The sequence below is a fragment of the Ochotona curzoniae genome, unplaced genomic scaffold, assembly GCF_017591425.1.
Source record: "Ochotona curzoniae isolate NIBS_2020 unplaced genomic scaffold, NIBS_Ocur_1.0 contig_2699, whole genome shotgun sequence".
Lineage (NCBI taxonomy): Eukaryota > Metazoa > Chordata > Mammalia > Lagomorpha > Ochotonidae > Ochotona > Ochotona curzoniae.
In genome coordinates this window covers 2903045-2930626 of record NW_024465561.1, presented here as the reverse complement: position 1 = coordinate 2930626, position 27582 = coordinate 2903045, and the positions used below count along the sequence as shown (strand labels likewise).

The window sequence follows — 27582 nt, the reverse complement described above, 5'->3', positions numbered from 1 at the left end:
AAAAATAATACTATTTATTTGAAAGGCAGAATAACAGTCCCCAGTGACCACAACAGGCAGGATGGGGCCAGAAGCCTTGAACTCCATCCTGGTCTCCCACGTGGATGAAAGGGGCCCAAGATTTTGGACCATCCTCTGCTACTTTCCCAGGCTGCAAGCAGGGAGCTGGGTGGGAAGTGGAGCAACCAGGGCATGAACCAGTACTCACATGGCATGCCAGCACTTGCAGGCAGGAGATTAGCAAATTGAGCCATCGTGCTGGTCCCATAAATATTTTTTACCAAGTAAAAATTGGGGCAGGTGAGAGTCCCGGCTACTCCAATTCTGATCCAGCTCCCTGCTAATGCCCTGGGAAAGCAGTGAAGATGGCCAAAGGCCTTGGGCCCCTACACCCATGTGGGAGACCCAGAAAAGGCTCCTGGCTCTTAGCTGCAGACTGGCCCAGCTTGATCTGCAATCAGTTGGGGAATGAACCAGCGACTAGATCTCTCTCGCGTACCTTTTTTTCTGTGTAACTCTGCCATTCAAATAAATAAATATCTTTAAACACAAAATAAAAATTCCATTGTGTTTCCAGCTGACACCTGACAGGCAGGCCTCACCCCTCGGGCTGCTGGGCCGCACAGACAGTGTGGGAGTCATTGATGCAATCAGATAGAGCAGGCAGGGCAGGGCAGGGGCAGCAGTAGGCCAAGGTGGGGCAGGGACAGGTATAGTGCAGAGGCAGGGGTAGGGCAGGGGCAGGGCAGGGCGGGGCAAGGGCTGGAGCAGAGCAGGGGCAGAACCAGGGCAGGACAGGGCAGGGAGGAGGCAGGACAGGGGCTTGGGCAGAGCAGGGCAGGACAGGGGTGGGGCAGGACAGGGCAGGGTGGAGGCAGGACAGGGGCATGGGTGGAGCAGGGCGGAGCAGGGCAGGACAGAGCAGGGTTGAGGCAGGGCAGGGCAGGACAGGGAAAGACATGGGCGGGGCAGGGCAGGAGCAGGGCAGAGGCAGGGCAGGAGCAGGGAGGGGTGGAGCAGGACAGGGGTAGGCTGGACGCTGACTGCAAGGATCCCAGACACCACTGGTGTGAAAGGGAGGGCACACCCAGGCACAGTTCTGTGTGGCTGCAGCTAGCCGATCAAGACTCCATACTCAGGGTCAGGCAAGCATGGCCATCCCCAAGCACACACCCACACCTGCTCCCATTCACACGTGGATTCAGGCAAGTGTGGCCGTCCCTGGTCACATACTCACACCCACACAGGTTCAGGCACACACGGCCGTTCCCAATCACACATTCAAGTGAGAGCAAGCATCCTGTCCCGTGCACAAACGCAAGCGAGTGTGACCATCTAGCTGCACTATAGCAGTCCTGGTTGGAGGAGGGCAGCCGCCGCCAAGGGACCCAGCATCAGGGGGGGACAAGGAGCCCTCCAGTCACCAGCACTCAGGAGCACCCCAGGCCCAGCGCACACAGCAGAGCAGGAAACTGAGGTACCAGGTTAAGACCCAATTCCAGAAGAAGAGCAGGTGCACCAAGCTTGCTGAGTGAGTAACAGGGATGCTCCAAGGCCCCAGCTGACACACAGGCGGCTCTGTCCTCTCTAACCAGCTTCAGCCCCATGACACCTAGCCCTGAGATGGATAAGCATCACACCCCACTCTGTAAGGCAGATGCGTTGCAGCAGGGGTCCACACGGAGTGTGCCCGCAAGGCCAGGGCCTCCTACCCATAGGCATTGGGTCATGAAGGGGGCACCCATTCTCGGCAGGGCGGCATCTCTCTCCCCAGCCCCATGCCTCCAGCAAGCATTTCTCAACTCGTTTTACCCTATGCCCCCTTTGGAACGAATTATAGCCTAAGTCCCAATCCCAGCATTAATATTTTTTTTTTTTTTCAAAAAACACAGGGGCAGGGACCTGTCTCATGATGCCTGATCAGACCAGAGCAGTCCTCTTAGAAATTTCAAAATGTTGACCCTGAGGCTAAGACTGTGGGTTAAAAAAAGACACAACAGCCACCCACAGATCTCCTAAGTGACAACATGGTGTCTATGTTAAAAATACATGCGGCAGGGGCCCGGCGCAGTGGCGCAAGTGGTTAAAGGTCCTCGCCTTGCACGCCCAGGATCCAATATGGGCGCCGGTTCTAATCCCGGCAGCCCCGCTTCCCTTCCAGCTCCCTGCCTGTGGCCTGGGAAAGCAGTCGAGGACGGCCCAAAGCTTTGGGAACCTGTACCCGCGTGGGAGACCCGGAAGAGGCTCCTGGCTTCGGATCGGCATAGTATCGGCCCGTTGCGCTCACTTGGGGAGTGAATCATCGGACGGAAGATCTTCCTCTCTGTCTCTCCTCTCTGTATATCCGCCTTTCCAATGAAAAAAATAATAAAAAATAAATCTTTAAAAAAAAAATACATGCGGCAGTAGGGACATGGCGAGAGCCACATGTGCGGAGCAGGCTGCAGACACACGTGCAGGTGACGCCAGCTGCTTTACAGAGCGGGGAGGGAGGAAGGAGGGGCACAAAGTCAGCTGAGTCAGGAGCTGAAGTGACCTCATCCCAAGAGACCCTGTGAGAATAGAGGCATGAGCCCACAAGGCAAGGGTGCCTCTTGAGTCAGCACAACCCTTGCAGGCCTAGCCCGCCACCAGGCCCCATGGCTGCCATAGGCACAGCAGGGTACAGAGGCAGGAGGCTGGCCAGGAGTCACAGGGTCCTTCTGCCCCAACCCTGCTCTAACTGGACCAAGGCTGTGAGGTTGCAGCCCTCAGAATTCCAGAGGAAAAGCGAGGGCCTCCATCCAGGCCATTCCTCAAGGGTTTGCAACACGGTGTCCAGGACAGAGGGGAGCTCACGCTCAAAGCTGCAACCCAAATTGTCTCCACCCCCCAAAAGGAGAGCCCTGGGGAACCAACACCCCCTCTACTAGGAGACAAAAACAGAGGGGCAGCAACATCACCCACCCCACCAACCCCTGATGTTCCAAGGCATGGGGTAGGGAACTGTAGCTGATGGGGAAACTGAGGCACATAGGGGTGTGGTGTCAGGAGATCACACAGCTGGGGCAGACAGGGCCAGTGCCCAGGTGCAGGCTAAGTTGACTCCTGCTTGGGACCAAGAGGCCTCTCCCAGTACTGTAGGTCCCAGCTGTGTGCCTCAGAAGTGACCAGGCAGCCGTGGTTCCTAGCAGGGACTCTCACAGGCATTTGCACAGACCACGAGTTGCCATGCAGCCCAGGACAAAGTGAAGGAATGGCTGTGGTCCGAGCCTCTCTGTGGAGCGCTGAGGGGGCTCCCCCGACTGAGCAGCACTGACAACAATGTCGTCACCCTTGTCATCTGACAACCCTTGTGACAGTCCCACCCAACAGGTGCAACCACCTGCTTTGCGCTCTGCACCAACAGGCTCACTCTGGTCTACTCTGTGGCTAGCAGAGGTCTGGGCACCTAACAAATCAGGTGTTCCTACCATGGCTCCTTTCCAGAACGTTCTCAGCCCTCATTCAGGGTCACAGTGAGGACAGGCAGGCACAGAGAAATGAGGCAAGACCCAGAGCATGAGCAGTAGCCAGGGCTGGGCCTCAGCTCTGCAGAGGACTGGCCACACAGCCTTCCCGCAGGCAACACCGGGCACAGAGATGCCCTGGGCGTGCGGGCTGGAGCTGACGTGGGTAGGGTGGACTGCAGTGCCTGAGGGGCAGTCGGGAGAACCCGGCCAGCAGTAAATCCTGAGCACCATTCATGTGCCAGGCCACCCTGGGCACCAAGGACAGAGCTGGGAACAAGACACCTTGTAGCCACTAGCCCTACAGGGAAGCCACATGAGATGGACCAGCAAAGGAAATCTCCCCATCAGGATGGGGTCTAAGCCAGGACCGAGGACATCACCAGCACTTGGGACCGCCCCAGCCCCTAGAGTGGGCACCTGGCCTGCGGCTGTGAGAGCCAGGAGACATGTGCATGCAGGATGGAGGAAGCAGCTGGAAACAGACCCTGGGGCCAGAGGATGCTGGGGGCCTGCCGAGGCTGCAGCAGGTGAGCATGGCAGAGTCAAGGGAGATGAGTGGGGGAGAAGAGGGCAGGACGGAGGACAGGCTGGACAGCTCCCTGGGCCACCATGAGAGGGACCTGGAATGGCAGCTAGGTTTTACACAGGGGCATTAGGCACCCATCTGTTTACATCAGTGGCCAGTGAGAGAAGCCAGAGGCACTGGTGGCAGGGACCGCAGCAGCCCCAAGTGCACAAGGATTCCAGGGGCAGGCTGTGCCGCGGCCACTTCTACATCCACTTCCTCCTGTGCTCCTCCCCACAGCCAGAGAACCGAGCCCCAAGCAGAAAGGCACACAGCAGCCACCCTGGCAGGACACAGCGCCCCTCTGAGGGCAGCTCAGGGAGGTAATGTGATGGGGTTGTCCTGCGAGTACAAGTGAGCCCTCTCTGCCAGAGCTCCGTCCTCCTGAAAGAGAGGGGCCAGTCTAAAGGGGGAACGCTGCTTCGAGTCCTGGTTATTCTGCATCTAATCTGACTCCCCACAAATGATGACAGCTCATGTATTTGAGCTCCTACCACCATGAGCAGGAGGACCTGAGGGAGATCTGGGCTCCTGGCTTCAGCCTGGCTTGGTCCAACTGTTGCAAGCATTTGGGGAGTGAACCAGCAGATGGAAGATTTTTCTGTCATTGCCATTCTTCCAAGCAGATGAAAATAAACACATTTTTCCTTAAGTTGAAACTCCTAAAATCATGCCTTGCTCAACAACAAAAATCCATTTTAATTTTTCTTTTACTAACTAAATATTTACTGAATATGCATCTGTGTGATAAATGCATAAATAAATAAACAGATCAAGTCCCTTTAGTATTGTGTCTGTCAGGTAAAGGAAACAGCCCCATGTATGGGGTAGGAGGCTCTGGGGGGGTGAGCAGAGAACCACGGTGACATCCAGTGGGCAGAGGGTCCCCAGCAAAGGGAACAGCAAGCACAAAGGTCCTGGGGCAGGAAGCCAACCAGCGTGGGGATCAGCAGGTCAGTGTGGCTGAGGGAGGGTGCCAGGTACACCACAAGGCGGTTCGGTTCTGGGATCCAAGCAAGGTTCTGGTGTTCCAAAATGGGACATGGGTGTTCTGATCCAACCCTGTGTCCGTGGACATCCCTAAGTCAAAAATCTGAACTCTAACATGCCTGGGCAGTGGGCTCATGGTTGAAGACACCTACACCCCACAAGTGGGCGAGTTCTACCCGCAGCTCTGGCTCCCCACTCTAGCATCCCACAGATACAGACTGGGAAGACAGCAGGGCTAGCTCAGGACATGGGACCCTGCCTCAGGGCACCTGGGCTGAGCCCCTGGGCATCTGGGCAGGGAACCAGGAACTGCAAGCTCTGTCAAATGAAAGGAAAAGAAAAATACCAAAATGTTTAGAAATATAATGCTTTCACTGGAGTGTGGACATGACTTTCAGAAAGTTTCAAAATTCGGAGCACGCTGAGGTGCTTCTTCCAGATTGGGGGTACTCAGCCTTATATAATCACCTCAGCCACTATAGGCTGCCACGATTCTACAGGACAAAGTTCTTTTTTTTAAATGTATTTTATATGTGTGTGTGTGGATATGTGCAAGAAACTTAATCATTTCAAAGACAGAGGGAGAGGCAGAGAGCCCATGGATCATCGCTGGTTCATTTCCCTACTGGCCCCAATAGCCAGTGCTGAGCCAGATGGAAGCTGGGAGCCAGGGGATTCATCTGGGTCTCCTCCGCGGCTGCAGGGGCCCCAGCACTTGGCTCGTCTTCTGCTGCTTTTCCAGGTGCATGAGCGGGGAGCTAGATTGGAAATGGAACAGCCAGGACACAAACTGGCATCCATTTGGGATGCAGGCAGTAGCTTAACCAGCTTCCTTGCAGCACAGCCCCAAAAGTTCCCACTCTTAGGAGAGGTCTACTAAAGCAATAAGGAGTAGACTCTCTAGGGACAAACACAAGTTCAAGAACCAGCGTAAGAGAGGGTCAGGTGACGCTGAAGTGGCGCATGCTGAGCTGCTGTGTCTGCGTGTAGACCACCTACATGCTCTGTGCCACCTCAACTCACATGATCCCATGGCACAGCCTTCTCTCCAGGGGGAGCAGCGGCAGAGGGATGGGGCGGTACTTGCCCTGTGACATGGGGACTAGATCACCTCTCACCCTGGAAGGCCCTCAGCCATTCGTTAGCTTCCTCCCTGGCCTTACAGCAACACCAGCTGGGGCTCTAATGGGTGCTGCCCAGGAGCCAAAGCCATGGCCAAGCTCTCCTGCTTCTGCTTCTCTTCCCTTTGTGCCTCCTGGCACAGCAGCCACACTGAAGCCTCGGTGGCCCTGAGCACAGAGCCAATCCACCTCCACCGGGCCTTCCTCCTGTCTGCCGCTGGCCTGACACCCAGCACCCACACTCCTGCTGCCCTGCATCTGCTTTCACCACCATGCCACACTTTGGCCCCTGGTTTTCAGTTGAGTAACCCCTCAGCTGGCCGGGGCAGCAGTGTTGTTCCCCGTGGTGGGGTGGATGTATTTTTAACCCTCGGGAGATATGCTACGGTAAGTCCTGCGCCAACCGTGGTGACACCCTGTGAAAACAGTACAGCCACTGGAACTGCATGTCCATGAGGCAGCTGCTGGCCACTGTGGCCAGTTACCATGGAAACAAGTGAACCATCACAGTCTTCGCTGCTGCCTTTCCAACTACCCAGACACAGAGAGCCAAGACCCGGGACACTCAAGAGGCTGGCCTCGCCACACAGTGTATTCCTGCTGGGTGCTGCTGGTCCCAAGCTCGCATTGCTGCAAAATGCACGCCTGCTAGATAGTACTGGTCCCAGGTTCTGCAGGGCCAGCTTAAGTCTGGAGGAAGTTCTCAAAGCAACAGCCCAAAAGATGAAGTAAAGAAAGGGACACTTGCCAGCCAGTATAAAGAGCTAATATATAAAGAGCTTTTGGATATAAACAAGAATTGTGCAACAGGCAACTGTCTCAACTGGCCCTAGAGGGGCCACAGGCCTCACAGAACCCCCAGATTCAGCCCAGCAGGAGCCCCTCACCCTGATATGCACCTGTTCTCATAAGCAGAGGAGACCCCCATAGCCAAGAGGCCACTCGGAGAGCTGCCCCAACACACATCCCGGAGGCAGACCCTGACAACTTGGCTGCATGGAGGAGCTGAAACACCAGACATGACCCACTACCCTCAGCAACGCTAGGGAAGCATGGGGACCCAGGCATCCAACTGCTGAAGGAAGCCAAGCAGACAGCAGCTCTGTGGTTCACCGAGGCCGACCAGCACCAAGAGATGGAGCTGTGCTGAGCCAAGACAGAGTTCAGAACAGAGCATGGACGAGACCTCTGTGGCCTCCAGCAGGGAGGACAGTAGCTGGGGCAAAAGGGAGGGCCCGGCCAGCTGGGGTGCAGGTGGGAGTGAGCCATCTCCAGCTCCACCCCGCTGAACCTGAATCCCTGCTTCTGGTTCTGAGCTGGACCCCTGCCCCTGCCCCGAGCCGCAGGTCCTCGGAGGTCCCGACCCAGGCCACAGGGCTGTGGCTCTTCCAGGCCCAGACTCCCGCAGACTAGAACGCCTTGTAGGGTCCCAGGGTGAAAGGGGGGGGGTGTGTCTGTCCTCCTGCAGCTACCTCCTCACACCCACCTGGGCCACTGTGGGCAGCAGTGCCCTGTGAGGGCCCACACTCACCTCTCATCCGGAGAGTCCACGTGGAAAGTCCTCTCAATGACCGTGGTCCACTGTAGGCAGCGGATGACGAAGGTGTTTGGCCGCGGCCGCTCAGTCTTCATCAACTGGCATTCTGCAGGCAGGCAGGGGAGGGGAGGACCATGAGCCGGCTCCATGCCCTGTCCCGTATCCTGCCCTCACATGCATGGACCGGAATAGGAGCAGATGAAAGACACCTGTAAGTCAGGCTGGGACAACGTGGGCACAAGGCTCTAATCTGGGAAGCTGCTGGGAAGAGGCTGGGCATTCTGGTGAGACAGGGGCGAGCAGTGGAACTGGAGTCACCAGTGATGGCAGGGTAGCCAGAAAAAGCTTTCTGGGAGCAGAGTGGGGGGTCGGGACCAGACTATGAGGGGAAGTGGCCTGGTGGAAGAAGCTATGGAAGCAGGTGGAGCAGAATGCTGGAGAGGAGGAGCTGCTTGGAGTGAGGCGGCACAGCCTGTTTGAAAGGTTCTCTGCAGGCCAACAAGGATGTGGTGCCCGACAGGTCAGCAGCCGATGAAGGAGCAGAGGGTCCAGGACAGGACTGGGTGTTGCAAGGCCGAGGACCAGGCCCTGGGCATGTGTAGCTGCCGCTGGTTAGGGCTCAGTGGACGTGCCCTCCAGGTGCAGACAAGAAGTCAGCCCTGCAAGGCCTGGGTGGATACTCCATCCCTCCAGGTCATCGGAGAGGAGAGGCCTTGCAACCAGAACTCAGGGCGGGAGGACCCTGACCGCAGTCAAGAAGTCCAGAGCCTGGCTGGCTCAAGCTGGGGCACAGAGGTGTTGCGGGGGCAGAGGTATAGGGCTCCATCTACACAGAAGGGCAGGAAATGGTTCTGAAAAGATCAAATCCCATGTGCCCTTAAGATCTCACAGTCATTTTCTTAGCTTGCGAACTCTGGTTCTGAGACACACCTGCCACAGAGAAGTTATTCAAGGGGGGCAGGGTCTGGTCGGGGGCTTCAGGCCGCTCCTTATAGCCAATGAAGGAGCCATCACTCTTCAGCAGGAAGTACCGGGGCCGCCAAGTCTTGATGTATTCACCTGAAACAAGGCATGAGGGGAGAGGGTGAGGCAAGGTTGAAGAGAGGTCCAGGTGGGCAGCTGGCATGACCATGACTCACCAGGGGCGGCCAGAGAGCCCCTCTCCCAGGAGAGCCCTGGAGGTGGCCCCTGCTGACGCAGGCAGAGGCGTTGGGCCCAGTGACCCAGAGGTCATGCCTGGCAGGAAGGCGCCTGCAGCAGTGCCCTGGGGCGCCAGCTGCCCCAGCCTGTGGCCAGCAGTGAGGCGTCCTTGCCAGCATGGCTCTGTCCTGGGGGAGACCCAGGCTTCCGAAAGCACACGCCCTGTAGTCTTGTAAGGCCAAGCCCTGGGGCTGGGCAGCAGATGGGATGCCAGAGCCCTCAGTGCCAGGCAGGGGAGTGGCTGCCTCGCCCTCTCACAGCCCTGGCCCCGCACACATGTCCTGATGGGGGACTCCAGCACTTCACTCACACTGTACACACACATACACACCACACACAGAGACAGACACACACACACGTCCACAGAAGAGCCTGTGCACAGCAGCCACAACCCACAGACCCCTGGATTCCATGGAAGGACTACGGGGCCACAGACCCTGTGACTCTGTTTCTAGGACTTGTCCAGAATAGGCAAGTCCACAGAGACAGATGAGGGGTGGGAACCATCCAGGGTTTGAGGGGGAAGACCCATGGGTGAAGAAGTGCAGGCGTCCTCTAGTCACTGTGGTGACGGTGGCACAGGCTCGCCACACCAGCAGCCGTACTGCACACTTCTCATGGCTGAGCTGCGTGCTGTATGGATTGTGTCTCAGCAATGCTTTGAAAACCGAGGGCCGTGCCCACATGGTGGCATAGCATGCTAAGCCCCTACCTGCGACACTGGCAGCCCACAGGGTACCCGTTGGCATCCTGCCTACCCCACTTCCTGTCCAGTTCCCTGCGAATGCACCTGGACCACAGCAGAGGATGGTCCGAGTGCCACGGCCCTGCCACCCACAGGGGAGGCTTGGACATAGTGCTAGGTTCCTGGTTTCAGCCAGCCAATGGAAGTTCTGAGTGTGTGTGTGAGACGGAGAGAAGCTCTGCTTTTCAAATAAATCTTTAAAAAAAATTTTTTTTAAATCAAAATGGATATGGCAAGAATGAAGTACCTGCCTACAGCTGAGCACAGCATAGATGCTCAATAAAAACCCCTGGTCGCCAGCCTATTCCGCATGCAATCAGCAGGCCAGCAGACCCTGGGCTCACAGGGAATACAGAAGGTGGGAGGGCAAGGCGGGCTCAGGGTCACATTTGCTGCACCACCCGGGAAGTCACTTTGCTCATTGGGGTCCCTGTGCCCTCTTCCAGAGGTGCCCGTGAACCACGCAGAGGCCCCTGAGGGAATCACCTGGGCCTGTGCTCAGATCTGCCCTTGGGTCACACAGCGTTGAACTTGCTAAGCTCTTTACAGTGGAGGCACTGAATAATGCCAATCAGGTATAGGTCAGATTCCACAGCACAGGAAAGGGTTATACGTCATGACCAAGTGAAGCTTCTCCCAGGAAAGAAAGGATGGCTCAGGACACACCGTCAGTGTAAACCCACACACCGCGCTCACAGGAGGCTTTGCAGAAGTGAAAAGCCATTGCTCTGATTTACTCAGAATTACAAGGCACCCCTCAAGAGTGCAAATGGTGAAAAAAGAGCAAAGTTTAAATATTTGCACTTGGCAATTCCAAAACTTACCACAAAACGATAGTAATAAAAATGGTGTGATTACCACAATAAACGTGCAGACCAATGAAAGAGAGCTGAGAGTGAAAGCTTAAACCCAAACGTCCATGGTCAGTGGGTGCTCCAGGGGGCCGGCACTGCAGGGCAGCAGGTTAAGCTGCCAACTGCCACGGCAGGAGGATGTGAGGTTGAGTCCCCACTGACCCACTTACAATCCAGTTCCCTGAAAACGTGCCCAGGAAGTCAGTGGAGGACAAAGACAGGGTCTGCGCCCTTGGACCTCTGCAGGAGGCCCAGACAGAGTTCCAGGCTCCCGGCTCAGGCCTGCCTGTTGCAGCCATTTGGGGAGCAAATCAACAAAGGTAGATGTGTGTATAAAACTCCCCTTCGCATAACAGTCTTTCACATTTTTTTAAACTGTTTATAGCAACTCAACAACAAAAGACAAATAGCCTAATTAAAAATGGATCAGGGAGTCCAACACACGTTTCTGCAACAGCAAAAAGCATGTGATGAGATTGCTATGTTACAAGTCATCACACCAGTGTCAACACATCAACACCAAGAAGAGGCACCCTTCCTCTGCCCTGGGGCTGCCCTGGGGCTGCCAGGAGAGCAACAAAAAACAAAAGTTGCCCACAAGTGCTCCCAAGGGGGCAAAGGGACCCTGCAGCAGTTCTGGAAAGAGCCCAGTGTGGTGCCACCACCACGCCAGGCTTGGCCCGGCCAGAGTTAACACAGCAGACATACATACAGAGGGCAAATACAGGAGTGGGGAATACAGGTGACACAATCACACACACTCAGGTTGGAGATCAAATTGTAAACAGAGATAGTGTTGGTTCCACTCTTGAACACAGCGGGAAGAACAGCCAGCCTGCAGCAGCATGGCCCATGCTAGCCACAGGGCAGGGGACTCCCAGGTGAGCGATGATCACCACGTGACGGACACCCAGGGAACCAGCTGGCCGTAACAGGAGACAGACACCTGCTACCTCCCGGAAGCGCTGGAGCACATCTGTGCAAGGAGCCCGCACACAAGGGCACGACTGCACAGGGCCAGCGACAGGGACCCAAAGCAGGAAGCAGACGGGCAGCTGCCAGAGGCTGGAGGCCCCACAGTTTGGACTGCTGAACGGGTACAAAGTTTTCTCTGGGGTGATGGAAAGGTCTTGGAACCGGACAGCGGGGGCGGTTGCGTAACTCAGCAAACATATGAAAGGCCACTGAATTGTACAATTTAAAATGGCCAGTTTCAGGCTCAGCAAGGTTGGTTCCAGTTTTCTTAAAAAGAGAACAACTAGGACACCTCATCTTTGCTACTGGAAGCCTGGGGGGGGCAGTCTGCTGGAGTGGGAGGGCATGGGTAGGCAAGGAGGGGTTCATCTGTTACTTTGTGAAAGGAAAGAAGATGAAGAAAGGAAGAAAAAACATCCTCACAGCTTCCTCCCCCTTACAGACAAAACTGAGGCACAGGCAGGTGCCAAGGCTTGGCAAGGCTCCCAGCTGTCACCGGGAGAGGCAGAGCCCAGAGCCCGTGCCTGGCCACTACTCTGCCCATCTCCACGCTGGCCACAGAGGCTTTGACAGGGCTGGTGGGTGTGGGAGTGGTGAATGGGGTGAGCCAACGCTCAGTCACCCATGTGTGGCAGGAGGGAGGCTAATGGTCACCCTCCAGGCCTTGAGAGCACTGGTTCAGGAGTCTGTTCTGGCACTTCCTGCAACCGCCTCTGCTTTCCAGTCCACACAATGGTATCTACCCCACAGGGCAGGACTGGAGCCTTGGGCCTGCCCACAGCAAAGCCCAGGGTTGTTTAGGAAACTGGGGTTGATGTTCTTTTAACCAGCAGAGGGGAAAGGGAGGGTGCAGGTGGCAAAGACAGGGGCAGTTGGTAGGGCCTACAACCACTGGCTATGACTCAAACGACAAGCACATGGGAGTGTCAGTGGTGGCCCTCCTGAGGCAGCTGTGTCCACACTAGGCCATCCCAGCAGCCAGGGAGAACCTGTGTGGAACACACATGGAGACAGCAAGGCCCCAAGGGGGAGCAAGACCCAAGCAATGCCATCAGCCGAATCCAGAAACAAATTCCCAACCCCCACCGTTCTCCAGCCACTTCTGTGGCTCCTCCCACTCAGACCCAGATCCCAGCACATGCCATGCATGCAGCCGTACTCCCAATCTCTCAGGCAACAGGTGCCCCTGAACCCCAAGGGCGGAGCCATGCACTTGCAGAGGCAAGGGGCTGATGCAGGGACTGAGCACCCTGTCCTCAGGCTGCTGACCAGCGTGACCGCTGTGAAACCAAGGCTTTAAGAGAGTAGACAGCCCTAGCTCACACACACCGAGACAGAGTGGCAGAGCAGGGGCTAAACCCTGCCAGGGCTTGACAAACTCTAACGGTAGCCTCCAGCGCAGGATTCAAGCTCAGGCTGGGGCCAGGGGACAGTGGGAAGGAGTGTCCCTGCTTAGCCTAGTGGGGGACCTGGGCCAGGCAGCGGCCTCTGTCCCCTGGGGCTGCTCAGGAGGGATGGTGAGCTTATCTCCCAACCCCCACAGCCCCACGAGCACCTCTGCCTCCTGCAAAGCCTGCTCACTGGCTCAGGGCTCCCTACTATTCCTGCTGTGAACCAAGGTGCTCATTCCCAACGCTAGTGCTATTTGGGAACTTCCTGCTCACGGATGCCTCCCATTACTCTCCCATTACTCTGCGACCACCATGGGACTGTTTGCCCAGGAGCTGTCTGCACCTTGAGACCAGAGTGGGGAGACCAGGTGCTGGCCCGCTGGGCTCCCTGCTGCCTTGCCCCAGCCCCTCATGCTCACCTCGACCAGGGCCGCAAATGCTAGAGAGACTGGAACACACACAGCAGCTGCCGGCCGGCCCTGGCCCTCCCAGTCGGGTGGGGCACGCCTCACCTCCTCCAGGACTGTCCCCAAAACATCCTCAGAGTGGCTCCCCTGGACTCCCACAGCTCCTCCTTGTCACAGCAGTAGCAGCACCACAGGGGTCACCTGCCTGCTTCTTGGCCATCGATCCCTGATGCCCAGGGCAATGTGGGCTCCATGGAGGACTGTGCCCCGTGGGTGGAAGTAGGTCCTTACCGCGCTTGTGCAGCCAACCCTCCTTGATGACAGACACCTCGTTCATGGCGGCAGCGTGACCCGCTGTCACCTCACTTGGCGCAGCTCAGGGCAGCAGGACATGCAGGAGGCACTGTGGACAGAGCCCAATCTGCAAGACAAGAGAGGGGCCAGTCACAGGGCAGAGCCTGAGGTCAGGGGGCCTGGCTTTGAGGCCTTGCCTTGTCTGTGAGGCCCCAGGTGGGCCAGGGAAGATGCTGGAGACCAGGCCTCAGGGCCCTGTCTGAGGGGGACTGTCACCCCTGTGCCCAGGGACTCCAGTGTGGGGCAGCAGAGCTCTCTGGCCTATGGACGGCGAAGTGGGCCCCTCCACCACGCCCCCCCATCCCCACTGCCTAAGTGCCACAAGGTGGCTGTGGTGCCACCCCTGCATCACTGTCGTGCCCCACAGCTGAGGTAACCCAGGATGAATTGGACAGGCCCAGGCACCTTAGGAGCAGGCAAGGCCACCAGCATCTGATGACCCATACCCCATACATGCCACTCACACTCCAAACGTAACCTCATACCCCCTCATACACAGCCCTCGTTGCGCACACACACACACCCCTCCCGTGCTCCACACCTCATATCCCACACACAACCTTTCTCACACACCCCTCATCCTATACACTTCCACACCTCACACACACACAGAGGTGCTCTCACTCGTTCTCTTTTTCAAACCACATAGCCACCATCTGTCACCATCAGCAAGCCAAGTACCCCTCCACCTCCCCTCCCTTGGCCAGCCCCCAAGACCCTTTCAGGCTTCCCCCACCCCGCCCCCGGCCCCCAGATGATGGAAGAAAAACAGGTCTGGGACACTCCAGGACCATGAATGCGCAAGTAACCTACTGCGTATGTCCAGCGGGCTTGGCCAGGCCCTGGTCCCTTCCCTGGGACCTCCGCTCTGTCCTCAGGACGAGCAGCCGACAGACTGACAGACGCCAAGGCCGCTGCTTGATCTCAAGTTCCCAGAACAGAAGAGAGAAGGGCGCGAGGCGGCTGCCAGCTGGGCCCCTACCTGGAGCAGGGGCCCTGGAAGGGGGCCCTGGCACCCCGCTCCACTGCCCGCCCTGCTAGGCGCCTCGCGCCTTCCCAGGCCCTGGGGTTATTTACGGACAGCAGGTCAGGAGCTCGGGCGGTCCCCCGGAGAAGCGGCAACTGGCTCTAGGGACACTGTGGGCACTGGCTTTCACTAGTACCCCAGGAGAGCTGGTGGGCCGGACACACTACTGCCTGGCATGTGACGGTGGCAGGCTGCCCAGACGGGCAGAAGGAAGGGAGGTGAAGTGGGAAGATGGGGGAGGCAGGATGGACGGGACAGGGAGGGCCGCGTGGGTGGAATGGTGGAGGTCACGTGTGGACTCTGAGGTCCCCAGGCAATATGCGGAGCCAGGCAGCTGATCCAACTGCCACACCCCCAGATAGCTGACCCCCTGGTGCCTGTCCACCTCTCCTGAAGTAGGGCCGGTGGGCTCCCATCCCCTCCCCCACCCACATTCTCTATTCAGCAGGTGCAACCCTCCTTCGTCTGTGTAAAGCCCCTGGGGTTCAAGGTCCTGCAGGAGCTGCCCGGCAGCCTCTCCCCACTACAGCAGCCTGGGCCTCCCACAGTCCCGCCCCCACAGTCAGCACCCACCTCCATCAGAAGGGGACCCTGTCCCTCTCCGCTCAGACCCACAGCAGGCATCATTCCTCTTCAATCTGCCCTCCCCACTTCCACCTTCCCCTCCAACCCCTGGGCCCTCCATGGTCCCCCTTCCCGCTCAAGATCTCAGCTATGCCTCTTCCCAGAAGCCTTTCTGGCTGCAGGCGACACACCTGCAGCACCGGTGATGGGAAGACCTGCCAAACACCCTGCAAATGAACGTGGGAAGACACTTGCCAATTCTGCTCCTGAGCGTGTCCTCAGCCAGACACTGTCTTGAGGGCAGAAGACACGGCATGCCCAGAGCACAGCCCTGACTTCCCGGGGTTCACATTCCAGCAGGGAAGCAAAACACCATGCAGAATAAACACAGGACAACAATGCGTGGGGAGAAAAGCAACAAGCAGAGCACACCAGGAGTGGCCTGGGACAGGCCGTGAGAGTGGACACGTGGCACGACCAAGGGCACACTTGCAGGGAAAAGCATTTCCAGCAGGGAACGGCAATGGCAAAGACTCTGAGGCCAGAAGGAGCTGGGCAAGTGTGGGTGCCACTTGGAGCTGAGGCTGGGAGACTGGGGAACCCTGGCCTAATCCTGAACTAAGAGTTGAGCTCAGGGCAGGCTAGCCTTGCCAAAGGTGGAGGGGGAAACCTAGGGCTCCGAGGGAAGGGCAGGTAGCTGTGCAGGTAACCGTGTCCAGCTTAGCTCTCCTCCCTCACTGGCCCAGCGACATCACCTCTCAAGGCCCTGGGGACTCAGAGGTACCAGGCTACGGGCCACTGTGAGCACAGGGCTCGTCTTACACTCTGGTGCCTAGGAAACACTCACCCTGCAGCAGCCACCAAGCAGGAGAGTGGTGAGGGCAGCCAGGTATGGCTGAAGGGGGTGTTCAGAACTCTGGAACCCTAGGGCCATGGCCAGCTGGGTGGCCTTTTCATAGTGCTCCCAACTACCCTGGCATAGGAAAGGCCACAGGCTGGGGGCAGGAGGGGCAGCGGGGCATTCACCTTGTGTCCCCGGGCATGAAGCGGTGGTGGCCCTGGCCACTGCTCTGCACCCGGAGCCCCTTTGCACAGTCTCTTTTCGGCAACTAGGAAGCGAGACCGGGGGGGGGGGGGGGGGCGGGCTGGAAGATCCCCGCACCCCACCCCGTCCTCCCACTGAAGGCGGTGCCTCGGCCGAGGTGTCCATGACGCAGGCCAGCAGTGATGAAACAGGCACCATAGCCAAAGGCCGGCCAGCTCGCAGGGAAGCAGCACACAGGGCCTGCCAGCACCCTCCCCGCTCTCCACTTCCCAGGGGAGCCAGGCTGGGGCTCTGCTGAGAGCCCAGGCAAGAGCCGCAGCTGTTGGCTAGATTCAAGTCAGCAGCGTGGCAAAGTGCACACAGCCAGAGCGTCTCACACACAATCCCATTAGCTGTGAGCAAGTGCAAATTAAAACCAACCGTCTCCCAGGAAGGCCTGCGATCAAGAAAGCCACCGCCAAGTGTCCGGAAGGATGCAGGGGGGAGGGGGGCCGCCAACTCTCATTCACGGTGGAAAATGACTTGGCAGGAGACACGAAAGCTCCGCCTGTGCCTGCCCTACCTCCCAGCAGTTCCCTGGCTCCCGGATGGCCAGCAGCCCCATGGCTCACCACACACACACACACACACACACACACACACACACGTACCTGCGGGGACACAGCAGCCACAGCCACCGCAAGCCCCCAGGGCAGAAGGACCAGAAGGAACAGTCAACAAACTGCAGAAGCTGCACAGTGGAGCTACTCCAGGCAAAGCAAGCGCTCACTCGCCAGCCCCAAGCACAGCCCAGGCCACAGCAGCCTGGGGAGGGGCGAGGTAGGCCCAGCAGGCTCCAGATGGCCCCCACCAGGGGGTGGCCTTTCTCACCCCACTGAGTGGGGAGCCAGGCATGAGGAGGGCAGCGAAGGAGAGGAAGAACTTCCAGGCGCTGCCCCTACCTGGTAGGAATTCCTCAGCTACTTGCTGCTATACTCCGCAAGGGAATTAAACGCTACTTTCCCGTATACTGCAGCACCCAAAAGTTATTTGGGGACCCAGAAGACTCCGGGCTGCTCCCTCCCCAGGATTCCTCTCAAGAAGGCAGGGTCAGTCCCCCTTGGAGATGCAACCTGCACCCCGGATAGGGATGGGGCCCGCAGCTGCCAGCACTGTGGGCACAGAAGGTCGGCGGGAGTGTGGGGACAGGTGTGAGGGAAGGGTCCGGGGCGCTGACGGCACTGGGGAGGTTTTACTGCCTCTGCCCAGCGCTCCACTGGAACAGGTGTTTCATCTGCCCGGGAACAGCGCCCAGAGTGAGGCGCCCACAGAGACCACCCCCAGCCCCGACTCCGGTTGCCCTGGCGCTGGGCTGGGTGCTGGAGAAGCCATTTGTGTAAAGGCCAAGGTGAGGTATGGCCTGAACTGGTGGCGCAGGGGCATGGGGGTGGGGGCGACTCAGGGACCCAGGCCTTCCAGCCTTTGGTCTGCTCACCTACAGCAGGAAAGTGGGGTAGCTAAGCTCTGGCCCGGCCCGGTGGCCACTCTGAGTGACAGCACATCCCTATCCGCCTGGAGAAGTAGCCCCTACGGGAGCGCCGGCTGGAGGCCTGTGCCCCCCACCTCCTCCTCCAGGTGTGCTTGGCTCAGGCAGAACCCTAGGGGCCCCCATGTGGAAACCTGGGGTCCCAGCCCTGCTCTTCTCAAATCCCACTCACATGCCACTTTCCTAGTCTTCCTCTGTGTGCCTTCCCCCACCACTGCTGCCTGTGTGTGCCTACTCACCAGCTTGCTGCCCACGGCTCCGGCCAGTGATGCCAGCAGTCAGGGCAGGGACCTTGTACAGAGCTCCACAGCCCAGATCAATGGCTCAATGGCTAAATCATCACTTGCTAGCAGCAGGATCCCATGGGTGCTGTTTTTTGTCCTGGTGGCCCCACTTCTCATCTAGCTCCCTGCTTGTGGTTCGGGGAAGCAGTAGAGGGCGGCCCAAAGCCTTGGGACCCTGCACCCGCCCGGGAGATTCCAAAGAAGCTCCTGGCTCCTAAATTCAGATCGCCTCAGCTTTGACCACTGTGGCCATTTGGGGTGTGTACCAGTGGTTGGAAGATCATTCTATCTTTCCTTCTCTTTGTGAATCTGCCTTTCCAATAAAAACAAATAAATTAAAAAAAAAAAAAAACACACCTCTGCACATGGGTGAACACTGCAGGACAGCGGGTAAGGCCCCTGGCACCCAGGTGGGAGACCTAGATGCACTCCCAGCTTTGGCTTGGCCTGGCCCCAGCTGTTGCAGGCATTTGGGGAGTGAACAAGCTGACTGAAGATGATTCTCTCTTTCAACACTAAAAACATAAAAACTGCAGAACAAACATGTGCAGAGAGAAGCCTCGTGCCTGGAACAAGCTCAACATAAGCTCAGTGCCTTTGCTTGCTGGGTTCTTTCTCACTGCCTCCCTGAGCTGGGTGTGAAAGCCAGACAGCACAGATGGGACACAGGAGGCAGGTGGTGAGGGAGGCAGGGCGCCGCGCCTCCTTGGGCTGGGGGGGCCCCAGGGAGCTCTGATCACACCTCTCCAGGTCCTCCCACCCCAGGAAGACTTGCTCAGGAAAGCCATTCAAGGACGACTCCCCTGACAGGCGGCGTCAGTGCTCAGCACTGTGGGAATGGGATGCTGTGGGGAGATGGGGATGCAGTATTGGGCCTAACGGGTAGCACACCTGAGCACGGCACTGGCTGCCAGGGTTCAAGGCCCCAGGTGCCTGGCTAACAGCGAACCTGGGAAGTGTGGACAGCTGAACTCCCTGGGTTCCTGCCACCCACAGGGGAGGCCTGAACTGGACTTCTAGCTTCAGCCCCAGCCTGGGATTGCTGGGAGCAAGTGGGGAGCCAGCCAGCCAAAGCGAAACTTTTTCTGCGTGTATCTATTAAGAAACAAAAAGTGGGCAACAACTCCCTTCTTGGCCGCCCTTCACCACCCTTTCCTCATCACGTTGCCCTGTCCACAGTATCTCCCCAGCCCCCGGCCTTCCTCCCTGGGCTGTGACGATCACAACATGCCAGTGGCACAGCCACTCCTGCAACAGCCTCGCCTGACCATGCACACCTGGCCCCGCCTCTGCACTGCCTGGAGCCTCCACTAAGAGGGAGAATCCCATGACTAGTACAAAGCCACGTGCCTGGCACACATGACGGGCCTGCGAACCCTGCCCCCCACGCCGCCAGCTCCACCTGACTACAGAGACCGAGGCGCAGTGAGCCACCTGGCCAGCCGGAAGTGCAGACAGGGACATGGCCTCATCACCCCACAGGCCTGAGTTCCCTCCCCATGTGTAGGCAAGGGCTCAGCATACCCTGCCCCACGGACAGGATCCAGCCACTTTGGAGCCACGCAGCCTCCAAAGCATGGAATACCACCTTCATTATGCGGCCACTTCTGTGACAAACCTGCACACAGCGCCACCTGTGTCCACAGCCCAAGACAGAAAGCACCTCCAATTCATCAAGAGCCACAGCAGCATGGAATCTAGGGTGGCCCTCCAGGGCAAGGGGGGCAGGTGCTCAGCTGTCACAGACAGAGGAGAGGAAACCAGGGGACAGGGGATGGGGGTTCTGAGCACTAACGGGGGACTAGGGGTGGGGGTGCCGAGCACTAACAGGCATGGAAGGCAAGGCAGCCTTGATACCTGGACGCCCAAGTTTCTTTGTCACCTGTGTCCTAGGCAAGTCGCTATCCCGTTTCCTGTTCCACAGGTTAGGGACAGTGAGAGGACGCCCCACACTCCACCAAGGCTTCAGAGAGGCCCAGATGAGGGGGCACATCCACACAAAGGCCTCCAGGAAGAGCCCGCCTGGGCCAGCTGCGCAGTGCTGCAGGTGCATCACGTCCCACACAGTGTATTTCTGAACACATCCAATTGTACCAACTCTGCCGCCCTGGTGAGAAGGGAAGGCAGAGACTCGCTCTCACTCACCACAAGCACCCCCCATCTGTCTCCTAGCAGTGGGAGGGACTGGTGGCAGCGTGGAGACGAGGGTGGTTGCCCAAGAAACGGGGACAAGAACTGAGGGATTCCTTCTCCTCACCGTCACCCTGCACAGGCTGAGCCCCTCAGGTGGCACCCACAGAAAGCACGCCAGCCATCCCAGGTGGCCTGGCCAAGGGCTGTACACACAGCTCTCTCCCCTGCATGCACAGGGGCCAGGCCCCACCTACCACAGCCCTGTCTACCTCACACCCTCTGCAGTCAGCTCACCTCCCAGTCCCCAGCATGCCTGCTCTCTCACCTCAGGGCTGCTACAGGGGCTGGTCCCACCAGCCAGCTCATTGCTAGCTGTCTTCACTTGCAAATCCTCACCTCCACTGCCCAACTCCCTGGGCACTGCAGCCTCCACGCCAGCCTGGCAGCTATACTCAGCACGGGTCGAGCCCGTGCCCACAGCTCCCTGCCTGCCCCCTGCAGCCCAGGGCTGCACCCTGAGTTTGAACCAGCCCCAGCCTTGGTGCTCAGAGCTCTGCTGGGCAAGGGAGAAGCCAAGCAGCCCACGCCCACTATACTACAAAGATGGCAATGGCTTGTCCACAGGGCTCAGGCGCAAAGGGTGGGCAGCAGTGAGCAGAAGTAAACGCTGTGCTGCTGTGTGGCAGGAGTACAGGCAGTAAAATAAACAAATAAGCCAAGGACAGAGCCACAGCTGAGGAGGAGGACTGTCAGAGAAGGAAACCCAAGCCAACCCCTGAAACAGACCTGAAAAAGAGCCCTGTGGGAGCTCCCCAGGGGGTGCGGGGACTCAGGGAGACAGAAGGTCTCCAACTTGGGTAGCTGTAGTGAGGGCGGTGACTCTTAGCTGGCGCGAAGCAGGGAGGCCGGTAGCAGGGTGGTGTGGGGCTGGGGTCCTTTGGGAGGCTGTGTCAGCGACAGCTCTCAGCTCCTAGTCCAACGCTGACACCATCTGACCCGGTGCGGTTTACGCATCTCCAAAGAGAATTTCTCGCACATACCAGGGTTGTCGTGAGGACCCAGGGAGATGCGCCCACGCCTGCCAGGGCAGCAATCACAGAAACATTAACTCCTAAACCAAAGCCACCCTGGGGTAGCATAAGCCACCAGGCCTAGGGAAAAAAATCAGCTGGAAGGCTGGCGCAGTCTGACCTCTCTGAACACGTCCACTGTTGGACAATGACCAACAAGTGGCCACCTCAGTGCTCCCCACAGCGGCTAGGCCCAGGGGCCATCTCAGAGCACAGCAAGATCCACTCCCACCCCTCCCTCTCCTGGGCCAGCTATCACACAGGGCCCTTCTTGGGGGCACGAAGCCGTCTGGACTCCTTGTCGTAGCCACCCTTCTTTGCCCTCCACCCCCAGCCTTAGCCAGGGCCAGCTCTGGGGCACCTGACCCTCCGGGCTTTCTGACTCAGTGCTGTCCCCTGCGCTGCACCCTCTCCCCTCTGCCCGGCACTGCCCTCCATGAGCCTTCAGCCAAGGCCAGTTCCATGGCTGTGCCCAGCAACAAGCAGGCAGATGCCTGGTGCCCAGGGACTACCCATGGAACATGGCAAACACTCACTGGCACTATCTGGGGGTGGAACGGAACACAGGAACAGCCCAAGACAGCCAAGGGCTGGCTCCAGGAATCTGACCAAGGCAGGGCAGTGGAGGGCGGGGAAAGAGTGCCTCCCCCCTCACTACTCCCCACCTCTGGAAGAAGGAAGGCCCAAGGCCAGAGCTCCAGGGACATTAGGGGTGGACAGACACAGCCAACCCCAGCCCTGAACAGGCATGGGTCGGGGTCCCCTCCATTTAGGAGCAGAGAACACATTACGGTAATACAGCCCCCAACACACCCCACCCCATCTGAAAGGGGCAGACTCAAGACCAAACAGGGCTGAAGTTGTTTCTGATTGGTCACTCCCAAACCCCTTGACTCCAGGCAAAGGCAGTAACATCTCATGCCTCAATTTCCTCACCTGTGAAATGGGACATTCCAGGATGCCAGGAAAGGGGATGTCAGACTCTGAGCCGGCCCAGCCACAGCACTATGTCCAAGAAGCGCTCGGTGCCCCAGCCTTGCAGGCTGGGGCGTGAGGGGGAACGGCCCGACCCCTCCTCCCATCCTGTCCCTCCTGGCACAGCCCTCAGCCTCCCCTTCCCCGAGCCCCAGCCTCACACTCCCTCCCTCTGCCCATAGGCCCATCTCCCTGAGCACAGGCACACAGAGAGAGGCAGTAAGGCCCTGCCCCTCGTGGCTGTCCCCCACCCAGGTCACGGAGCAATCCAGGTGAGGTAAGGCAGCGGCCATGCCAGTACGGCCGGGAGCAGGCCGACGAGGTGGAAAGCTGAGCAAGGCTTGGGTTTGCGGCCTCACCCTTAGAAGCAACATCTGCGGACGGGTTCCCGGGCTCAATGGCGGGGGTGCTTCCGGGGCTGCCTGTGGGGGCTCAGCTGCATAGCCTCCCTTGGCCGGTCCCACACGCTGGGCTCTGCTGAGGGTGCCGAGCTGGCAGTGGGTCCTGCCCCAGGGGGCCAGGCCAGATGCCGGCCCATGCCCCTCCCTCCTGGGTCTGCTCCCGGCTGGCTTTCCCCGAGCTGGGCCTCTCTCAGCTTGGCTGCCTGTCCAGAAGAGCCTGCCACGGAACCACCCCGGCCGCCCAGAGGCCTGTCAGCACAAAGAGCTCCAGGGCTGAAGGGAGGCCCAGCCAGGAGCTTGTGGAGACCCCAGAGGGCCACTCCAGCACCACAGGCACCTGGAAGCATGAATACCAAGCCCCTGTGTGGGATCAGGGTCACCCTCCCTCAAGGCTGCCAAGCAGCTCTGAGCATGCGAGGAGCCTGGAGCTGCACAGCCTGAATTTAGAACTGTCCCCCCACAGCTCCTTCACCACACTCCAGGCCCTGCCCATGTGCCACCTCCTCAGGGAGTCCCTCCTGGATAACCCAGCTTCCCCGCACCTCCTTCCCTGACCCCGTCCCCTGCCATCTGCCAGCACTTGTCTTTACTAGAAAGCCAGCCCAGGAGACCTAGTCTTCCCAGCCCCAGCACAGCACGGGCCATATCACAGCAGCCCACATGGCGGGCGAAGCAGCCTAGATGGGCCGCGTTCCCAGGCGTGCTTCCCACTGTCACCTGATGTCACCCAGCGAGCCTGCCTGGTAAGTCTCTCACCTGCCCCCCGTGGAGGAAACAGCCCTGGGTCCTAGGGAACCTGGAGTGGGCGGCCACTGCCCTTCAGCTCGGAGAAGCAGGAGATGAGGGAACAGCTTGCCAGGCCTGCTGGCAGCCAGCAAACCTCCCCCCAACCCAGACACACCCCACCAGGCCTGCTGGCAGCCAGTACCTCCACCCCCCCACACACACACACCATACACATACTCCCTAGGCCTGCTGGCAGCTAGCACTCTCCCCCAATACACACACACCCTACCACCACCACCACAAACTCAGCACCAACCCTGCTGGCTCCTCACTCCCACCACGCAGGCCTCCACTGAGCCTGACCCTCTTTGGCATGGCACTGGGCACCCTGGGCCCTGCCTCTCCGGCTGGGACGGCCTTGTTGGACCCCCCAGGGACCAGCTCCACTCCAGACGTGGAAGCCCTCAATGAGATCTCCCGAGTGAGCTGAACCCACAGCCCAGCAGCTTGTCCCCGACGCCCTGACCAGTCCCTCCACCCCAACACCCAGCAGGCCACAGCGGTGGCTAAAGGGACCCAGACCCTCCCTCGGCTCCGGGCCTCCCACCTGTACTTCCCAGGGGCCCAAGTGCCGATGAGTGGGTAAACAGGGAGCCTCAATTCAGGATGGGGCTAGGATTCCTTTTTCTTTTTTAAAAAACACTTATTTTATTTTTATTAGAAAGGTAGGTCAGATTTAGAGAGAGAAGAAAGAGACAGAAAAATCTTTCATCCACTGGTTCACTTCCGAAAAAACCACAATGGCCAGAGCTGAGCCCATCCGAAGCCAGAAGCTCCTTCAGGTCTCCCAAGTGGGTGCAGGGTCCCAAGGACTTGAGCCATTCTCTACTGCTTTCCCAGGCCAGAAAACAGAGAGATGGATGAGAAATGAAGCAGCCAGGACCTGAACCAGTGCCAATATGGGATCCTGGTGCTCCCAAGATAAGGATTTAGCCACTGAGCCATCGTGGCGGGATTGGGTCTAGGATTTCTGATTCTCAAGGGGTCAGGGGAAGGAGTGCTTGCTGGGTGGTCCCCGGTAGAGTGCCCCCACCTCTTTCTGCACGTGGTAATGCTACCCTGGCCTCCTGTATAAGGCAGATAGAACCTTCGGGCTCCTCTTGGAAATAGCTGCAGAGGTGCCCCAGGGGCTCCCCGCTTGTGCCGCTCACCATGGTTGAGGACTCAGGTCTGACCAGCAGGCACGCCCGCACAGGGGAGTTATCATCCCTCCCGGACTCCAACCAGGACCGGAGCCGCTTCCCTGAAACAGCAAACCCCTGCGGGCTGGTGGGGCTGGGCTGGGACACCCCGAGGCAACAGAGGGAAGGGCTTGGAGGAGCTGGGTGCCTCCATCCCGGGACAGGGACATACCCACTGCAGAGGCCACACCTGTGTGTGTCAGCTGCCTCACTGAGCCCACCATCAGCACCGCTGGTGAGGGGGCACACAGCAGGGATGTCTCCATGGCTGGACATGCCCACCTCCTGGCAGCTGTGAGGCCCCCACAGTGCAGGCACCCTGGCTCCACCCCAAGGAAACCCTGGGAAGGCCTCTCCGTGCCCCACGCTTGGGTGCTCAAAAGCTGGGCCTCAGAGAGCCCTGTGAGTGGCATCAGGGGCTCGCTGACCTGGGTTTAAGCCCCTGAAGCTCCATTCAGATTCCGTACCATACGAGGCCCCCAGGGTCCCAGCACTGGGCACTCAGTGAACCCTCGGGGACAAGCCCTGCTCCCATCCCCTGTGGCTGAGGCCATGGGTGCTGTTCAAGACTTAGCTGGGGTCCAGTGTGCCAAAGGCCCCACATGGAACCAAAGCCCAACCACCCCTGGTGACCCACTAGCTGGGGTGACGAGCCACCTGCCAGGACGTGTCTGGAAGGGAGTGGACACACACAGCGCCCACCATCTGTGAAGGACGCTGCGTGGCACAGAGGACGCATGCACATAGCCAGCTGCCACAGCCAGCGCTCCACAAGCTGGCGGGGGCCCGTGAGAGGAACACACCCTCATGGAGAGAAGCTCATGTGCTCCCACGTCCTCACACTGGCTCAGGGGGCTCCCTCTCTCCAGGAGCCGTGGCCCATGGATGCCGAGCAGTGAGGTGGCATGGCCGCGGGCCAGAGCGCCTGGATGCCCCTCCGACCACCTCGCCAACTCAGTTTGGCTTGGTCACTCAGGGAAGCCAGCCAGCCCCTCATCCCCAGGGACCTCCAGACCTAGGACAAAGGTTACAGGGCAGGCTGATATCCCGCGCTGGCCCAGGCAGCCTGGTGACTTGCTTCCAGGGCTGGCTGCTCCCAGCACGTCTCCAGGGGCATACCAAACTGCATCTCCAACGCAGCCTTCATCCCTGGAGCCGGTGGCACCAGAGGCCCCCTGTGTTTGCACTGGAACACAAATACACACGCACACACCAAGTGCCCTTGAACTCCACAGGACCCCGCTGTGAGGCCCACTGTGAGCGCCGCTCAAGTGGCAAGAGAGCAAACACTAGGGATGGTGGGGACGTTGGGACAGGGAGATACGCAGGGCCTCTCCTTCAGGGGATCACAGACGTGAGTCGGAGACCTGGCCCCTTCACACCCTTGCCAATCAGAGAAAAGTCAGGCCAGGACCAAGTTCTGCCTGCTTCCCAGGGGTGGGGAGCCGGGGTACAAGGCTGCACAGAAGCCCCTCCCCTGTGGGGTACACGTGCCAATGATCCCCCAGCCCAGCCTCGGGCTGAGCCCCACCCGCGGGGCGTCTCCAAAGCTTGGACCAGAGCCACCCCCCCACCATCTGTCCCCTGGGGCACAGCTCCCCAAAAACCAAGCCCAATACCCTCTCCCACAACACAACCCCACTGCACACCCCTAACACTCCCCCACTCAACCCCATCACCCACTTCTCCCCACAACCAATCAAAAGCGTCAAGCCCCACACCTCAGGAACAGGAGCCCCTCCTCTCCACCGTCCTCCCCGTCCCGGCCCTGGGAGCGTAAACACCGCAGCCCTCCGCCTCCCGGACTGCGGGGACCCCGGCGCACCCACACTCGGGCCAGCCCGTTCTCCACGCCTCGGGACGCGTGGAGCAGCGACCCGTTCCTCTGCCCTCGGGACTTTTACATCCCATCTCCCCGTCGGCCTCCCCCTCACGCCAGGCCATCCCCAAGCTCGGGCCTCGCATGCTCAGGCTGGCTACCCCCGCCCCGAGGTGGTACGGGCCGCCGCCGCCGCCCCCGCCCGGCCCCTCGGGGCTCGTACCCGCCACCCCTGCGCAGCCGCCCCGCTCGAGGCCGGGAGAGGGGGCTCCGGCGCCGTGGCCCCCCTTCCGGCGGGCGCGGGTGGTACGGCCCAGCGCGGCCCCGCGGGGGGCCCGGACGCGACCATCGCCGCGGGAGGGGGGACGCGCGGCACACGCGCCGGCGCGCCGCTCACCTGTCACCGGCGGCCGCCCAGCCTCTCCGGCGGGGCGCTGCTCCCGCCCATCGCCACGCTGCGCCGGCTTCTCTGCTCCTTGTGTTCGCGAGCCGCGGCGGAGGCAGGAGCGGCGGGCGGCGGCGACGCCTTCTCCCAGCCAGGCCCAACGGCTCGCGCGGCGCGGCCCCCCCCGCCCCCTCCCCCTCCCCCAGGCCCCCGCTCCCCGCCCCCTGCCACCCCCCGGCCGGAAATGCCGCCACCAACAGGAACTGACGTACAAAGAGCGGAACGAGATGGGGCTTGGAGCGCTCGAACGCGCAAGCGCCGATGCCGGAAAGGAGGCGGGGCTCACGGCCCGGCGCCTGCGTACAGGGAGCGGTTGAGGTCCATGTGGCTCCACAAAGGATTCGGGTTCTGGCAACCGGGCGGAAGAAGGGACGGCGGGACTGGAGTGCGCAGACACTCCTGCCAGCCCTCCACCCCCGCCCCGAGGCCGTCCGCAGGGAGGGCTTCCCGGCAGCCCCTGCTCCTGATTTACATACGCTTTGATCTGCTTTTTCCTCCGCTCTTGCTGTTCCTCCCGGGACCCGCGCTCTTAAAGGGCCAGGCCGCGGGAGAGACCCCCGTCCCGGTGCTGGCCGGCGCGCGTGGGCACGGGGGGCGCGGCCAGGCTGTTCGGGGTGTGGATCCTGAACTTTTTTTTTTTTTAGCAGTAAATGGATGCTGCTGGGTGGAATTTAGCAGTAAATGGATGTTGCTTGGT

General features: G+C 59.5%; 1 protein-coding gene across 3 annotated transcripts in view; it reads right to left on the bottom strand.

The window, feature by feature from the left end:
- AKT2 (AKT serine/threonine kinase 2) overlaps positions 1 to 27014 on the bottom strand; it is a 34705-nt gene extending 7691 nt beyond the window's left edge. Inside the window, exons 1-4 of one of the 3 annotated variants that reach the window (XM_040976311.1) lie at positions 26838 to 27014; positions 13568 to 13697; positions 8635 to 8763; positions 7699 to 7810 (exon numbers count right to left, since the gene is read on the bottom strand). In XM_040976311.1, the coding sequence (XP_040832245.1) occupies positions 7699 to 7810; positions 8635 to 8763; positions 13568 to 13613 (287 nt within the window). In that variant the 5' untranslated portion in view covers positions 13614 to 13697; positions 26838 to 27014. Of the gene's footprint in view, positions 1 to 7698; positions 7811 to 8634; positions 8764 to 13567; positions 13698 to 16247; positions 16343 to 26837 lie in introns of those variants that run through there. The other 2 variants (XM_040976312.1, XM_040976313.1) reach the window with 2 other exon arrangements.
- Between the last annotated feature and the right edge of the window lie 568 nt (positions 27015 to 27582).